The sequence below is a fragment of the Labrus bergylta genome, chromosome 4, assembly GCF_963930695.1.
Source record: "Labrus bergylta chromosome 4, fLabBer1.1, whole genome shotgun sequence".
In the NCBI taxonomy this organism is placed as follows: domain Eukaryota; kingdom Metazoa; phylum Chordata; class Actinopteri; order Labriformes; family Labridae; genus Labrus; species Labrus bergylta.
In genome coordinates, this window is record NC_089198.1 from 10,976,282 (window position 1) to 10,982,281 (window position 6,000).

At 41.6% G+C, this 6,000-nt stretch overlaps 1 protein-coding gene across 1 annotated transcript in view; it reads left to right on the top strand.

The window, feature by feature from the left end:
* LOC109999891 (titin homolog) overlaps positions 1 to 5,384 on the top strand; it is a 30,528-nt gene extending 25,144 nt beyond the window's left edge. The window contains exons 37-41 of the mRNA XM_065953712.1: positions 236 to 307; positions 545 to 584; positions 769 to 820; positions 1,811 to 2,225; positions 2,401 to 5,384. Of these exons, the coding sequence (XP_065809784.1) occupies positions 236 to 307; positions 545 to 584; positions 769 to 820; positions 1,811 to 2,225; positions 2,401 to 4,068 (2,247 nt within the window). The 3' untranslated portion in view covers positions 4,069 to 5,384. The remainder of the gene's footprint in view (positions 1 to 235; positions 308 to 544; positions 585 to 768; positions 821 to 1,810; positions 2,226 to 2,400) is intronic.
* The last annotated feature ends 616 nt before the right edge of the window (positions 5,385 to 6,000 follow it).

The window sequence follows — 6,000 nt, forward strand, 5'->3', positions numbered from 1 at the left end:
ACGTTGTGTGATAGTGATTAAAGTCATTCACTTTATTTCAAGTCTCTGTTTTTCTCTGATGATATCACGCAGATGTTGGTTTTGACAGTAGTAACAGATAGCATTTGTTTAAGCTGAAAAATGTCTCCTTTTGTCACAAATGTCATGTGTCATGTTTGTTATGTGTGTGTGTGTGTGTGTGTGTGTGTGTGTGTGTGTGTGTGTGTGTGTGTGTGTGTGTGTGTGTGTGTTCCAGGAGAGCTCAGTAGAAGTCCAGCCTGTAGAGATGGCCGCTTACCCCACTGAAGCCAACCCTCTAGTTACCGAGGTGAGCTATTTACAGTAAGGCTTTTAAATGAGTATAGACAACAATATAAGACTGCTTCCTGGAAAATGTATGATCAGCTGAAGTATTCATGAGTAATAAAAGTATTTCAATCACTGCAAACGTCACCTGCTGCTATCAAGAAAATCCACCAATTGATTCCCGCGCTGCCTTATAGATAAATGTTTTAGGTCTTGATACTTTAAGTTGTCTTCCACTGACAAAAGTATCTTTTCCCAGGAGCAAGACGAGCTGATTGAATGGTGGAACACAGTCAAAGGTGAGTGTGTTAGCAATCATTTTGTTTGAGTATTAACTTATCACTTATTACAGACACAGGATTCCTTCATTACAAAGGTCATACATTGGATAACAGACATTAGCTCTAAAAACTAGGAACAAAATACTTTCTCACGCGTGTCCTTGACTCACTAATGTAAATGGTTTCTGCTGCTTGTTTCCAGGTTGGGTAGAGTGGAACGAAACATCCGATTTCCAGGGGGAGGATGGGGAAGCGTGAGTATAGTTTCTTGATTTTTTATTTTATTTATTTTTTAAATACTTTTTATTTGATAGTTTTGAAGAAAAATAACAAACTGTCAGAATGAGCATAGATCTACAGCTAAGTGCATCATCTATACAGGCATGGATAAATATTTCTGTTAGCTCATTCTACGACAGAAGAGAAGAGTGAGCAAAAAGGAAGGGAGAAATGAAAATAAAAGAATAAAATAGAAAAAGAGCAAAAGAACAACAGAGTATATTAACTTATCAAAAAGAATAATAAAAAAATAAATAAAAAAAAGTGGGCCTTGGATTGTTCTACTCTAATAGAATTTAATATATATATTTTTGTCTGTGTTCTTCCCCTTCTGCTTGTGGCTTAAGTTCAATGCTCAAGTATACGCAAAACTTTGCTCTTTGTTGATCTTCGTTTCGCCCCTATATTAAATCTGTGTCTGTTAACTTCTTCCATCGTGACTCAAAGACGTCACCTAGATTCCTTATCCTATGTGTAATTCTCTCCATATTATAAACATCCTTAATTGTTTCTTTCCATTTCATTATTTGTGGTGGGGTTGGTTTAAGCCAGTTTTTAGTTATCTGTTTGATCGCCGTTATTCTTAAAATTCTATAGAGGTCTTTAGTTTCTTGATTTTTTATGACTTTTCTTTTATACTTATACAGAAAATAAAATGTGGCACACTGATAATATGTGTTTTAGTGTAGAGTTATTGTTATAGTGAGTATTCCCTTGTTATATTCTGATGGGGAAAAAAAGCAATACATTAAAAATATGTTGTTATAATCAGGACATAGAAATCCATAAATTGAAGTTGGTGACCCCTTTTGTCCAGAGTTTAACTTTGGGTTCCACACGATACAACAACATATTGTAAGAGCCTGTGTTTTGCTGCATCTGCCTGCAGCCCGAACCCGGGACAGCCATGAGCACCTCACTTGCGGTGAGTTTCTTTGACTCACGGCTCACCTCTGTCTCTGCAGGGCGATGGAGCAGGCAGCTGACCGTGTCTACATGGCGGCCCGTCTGTTCGTGCGTCTTTTCAACCAGCGGGGGGCGTCCTTGCAGCATCGCATCCTGGAGCTTTTGGCTCTGGCCGACGCTGCGGATCTATTCCACAAGAAAACCGTGTCGGTCGCCGTGGGCGGAGGCGTGGCTAGCGTTTGCGGGAGCGTGGCTACGATCACGGGGCTCATCCTGGCACCGTTCACTTTTGGAGCCTCTATCATTGTCACGGCGGTGGGGATCGGGGTAGCTACGGCAGGCAGCATCACCTCGGCCTCGGCAAACATCACAGACACGGTTCACTCTAACATGGACCGCAAGAAGCTGGAGAAGATGATCCAGGACTACCAGGAGGAAATCAAAGACATCAGGGAGGTCATGGAGTTTGTACAGGTGAGGGAACTATGATTCTCTTTTTGTAGATTGTAGATGTCATTTTTAGCCACAGTTTTGTTTTTAAAATAAATGTTTGCTCTAAACTTCCAGCAAAAGACTAAAATAAAGCCAGAAAGTAATATCTTAGTCCAGCCTTCAAACAGCAACTCTTCTTGTTTTTTGTCTCTTGTAGACTGGTATGGACACCCTGCAGGAGTGGGACTTTGAGAAGTACTCAGAGAGCGCTGCCAAAAAAGCAATGAACCACAATCTAAAGCATGTGATGAAGGAGGGTGGCCGTGCAGGAAAAGCCCTGATGATCAACACTGATAAGCTCATCAGCACGGTGCAGGTTTTAGGCGCCGCAGGCGGTGCTGCCAAAGCCGCCCAGGCCATCAGCGTCACCACAGGGGTCATGTCCGCTCTTTTCCTGGCTCTGGATGTTTTCTTCCTGGCCAAAGACTCCCACGACCTGCGCAAAGGAGCCAAAACTAAGTTTGCTAAAAAGATCAGGGACGTGTGTACAGAACTTCAGGACGGCTTGCTGGCGCTGAACAAAGTGAAGACGCAGCTGCAGAAGACCATGGAAGGCATCGAGGTGGAGGAGTATGAGGATTTTGAGGAGGTGGAGGTAGAGGTCGACGATGACTTTGAGTCAGATCCAAAAAAGCTGGCTGAGCTGGAGAAGGAGCTGGACCTCCTGGAGGAGAAACTGGACAAGAAGGCTGAGGAGGAGCAGAAGAGGAAGAAGGAGGAGGAGGAGCTGAAGAGGAAGAAGGAGGAGGAGGAGCTGAAGAAGAAGAAGGAGGAGGAGGAGCTGAAGAGGAAGAAGGAGGAGGAGGAGGAGGAGAAGCGCATGAAGGAAAAGGAGAAAGAGGACATTTCTGACAAGGAAGAAGAGCAGGAAAATGAGACTGTTAAAGACGAAGTCTCCAAAGAAGAATCTGAGAAAGGAAAGAAGAAGGACAAAGAAAGTGAGAACTGGATTACAGCAGCCAAAGAAAAACTCGAGAGCAAGCGAGACAAGAAAAAAGAAGACAAACAGAAAGAGAAAAATAAATCTGGAAAAGAGCAGAAGGAAGCTAAGAGCAGGTCAGGTGATTCCCAACAAGAGGATCGGAGTGAAAAAGTGCAATCTGAGAGGGTCATGACGGGAAGAGAGAGTGAGAGGAGCAGGAGCCACAGAGAGGAGGAAAAAGAGATGAAACCTGAATGGAAATCTGTGAATAAAGAGAGAGAGACTGAAGGTGGGAGTACAGCGAGGAGGCGCGGCAGCAGGAGCGACCAAGACAAACCCAACTGGAGAGAGAGCAAACACCAAGCAAAAGAGTCAGATAGCAGCAGCAACAGTGGGCGAGTAAAAGAAAGTGACAGGATGGAGAGCTGGAGGAGGACTGAAGAGGAGAGAGGAGTGAAAGACTGGAGGGCTGAGATGGCAAAAAGAGAGGAGAAGAGCAGGGAAGGAAAAGAATCTAGAAGAGAGGATGAAGGAAAGGGTGACGTGAAGAGAGAGTCGCATCGAAGCCACGAGACCGCGTCGTCGAGGAGGGAGCACTCGGAGAGAGAGTGGGGGAGCAGCAGAGGGTCTGACTCCAAGAGGAGTCACCACAGGAGAGGATCAGACGACCAGAAGGAGAGGGGAGACGAGAAACGAGAGAGCAGGATGGAGAGTGCGAGGAAGAAGTTTGAGAGAGCAGAGGGTGAAAGGGGGGGCGAGGAGGAGAAGGAGGAGGAGGAGGAGGACAGAGTGAAGAGGAGAGAGGACAGGGAGAGGAGAGGGAGTGACAGAGCGCACAGACACAGCCACCGAGGATCTCGATCCCGAGCCAACGCACTGCTGGAAGACGGACTCAACATTTAGTTACATTACAACACTAAGAAGTTAAGATGCATGATAGAGAGCTGCAGAAATATATCAACCAGAATCTTTTTGGTTCCCTCCTCCCAATCAGTGGGTTTTTTGTAAGATACAGTTTGTCTTTTGTTCTACAACATCAAATATAAGGTGAATACCCAGATTGTGAATTTTGAAGACGAGGGTTGTGCCAACATCTTCACAACATACACATTTGTTTTGATTAAGGATATTTAACTGGAATTACTGAAATGCGGAGAATTGAAGCAGTAGCTGTAGAAGCTACAAACTGGAGCACTGTGTTCTCTCTGCAAAGCTACGTAGGGGACCAATCACAGCTGATGCAATCCTCACTGCTACAAAAGTAGAGTTTCATTTCTGCATGAAACTGCATGTTGAAGGGAAACGGTCATGGTGTGATTTAAAGCCTGCACTAAAATGTTCCTATGTGAGGATTATTATACTGAACAAATCATTCTAGCATTGTTTTCTTTTTTTTTTTTTTTTGAAACAGAGTTTATGTTCTGCAGTTTTATAAAATCTCTTTTTTTTTTTTTCTCCGTGCTCAATTCTCATGTCAAGGTCAAAAAAAGCATCATTTCTGCAGCACTTTACGAGGGAGACCTCATGCAAAAACAGCCAATCAAATCATGCATAGAGCATGCGTGTGAAGCTGTATCACGTGATCTGTGCAGCAGGGTCTTTTTCAGAACTACCACTACAAATGTAATCTTGTGTATTCAATAGGACCCTTCTTTTAACCCCTGAAAGCTGAAACTGTAAATGATCTTCCAAACACTGTTTTCAGGAAGAGGCTGCTCGTATGCTGTCAGTGCTTTACAATAGAATATATACTGAACTGTTACATGTGTTTGTGAAACATACTTTCTAAATGGTGTCTGTTACTGTAGTAATGCTGGTGTTTCAGGGTCAAACTGGATGGACTGTTAAAATCCATATGGTTTCTTTATTACAGACATAATGGTTGAGTTTTGTTGTTGTGTAGTCAATGATGCTTTAATATCACTTTAAGAACAACGTTCTTCTTTTGTGTGTGCGCACATGAAGGAGAGAAAGGGAATTTAACCGGTCGTACAAAAACGTTCCAGGAAATGTACCTTGTTCAAACTACCTGTTACAGATAATTTAACACTCTGTGCACTTTAACCGGTAGCTTTCTTACACCATTGCTTTATATTTCTGGATGACTCTGTCTGTCTGTCTGATATTTTTATACTTTCAGTGTATGTATTTTTATATATTAAGGGTTTTTTCTATGGTGTTGGTTTCTTATTGAACAAATAAATTATTAGAATAATTGACGTGCTGCTTTGCTTGTTAATTTTATAGTATAAACAGATACTGTCCATTTGTTATGACCATCCGATACAGCCTTTTACATTTAATGATGTTTAGCACACGATGAATTGATGCATTTGCACAGAAAAAGAAAAATGAATCAGATATTTTACTATTTTAACAGAAATAAATCAACACAAAACAGAGTGTAGTTATTACAAAGATGGCAAAAAAATAAAGTATTGGAAGAAAAAAACAGCTGGGAGAGTAAACAGACGGAGGACATGGAAATCAGTCTTATCCCTTGAGATTGGTTGGTTGATTGATTGGTTTATTGGATGATTGGTTGGTTGATTGATGAATCTTTTTTCCACAGCAGACAATGCATTACATTTTTTTTCAGTAAACAAGCAGAGATCACTACATGCTTGGTCATTTTCATATTAATTATGTTTTCCACATATAATCCCGATAGAAAAAGCTAATGCTCAAGTGAGATCTTTTCTTCTACTCCCTTTCTACTCTGCAAACAAAAACAACAAACTTATTTTATTTGACATATTTTAACTGGCAACTTGATGACATTTCTATCCAAATTTCACCTCCACTAAAACCTAAGCTATAATACATTAAAACAAA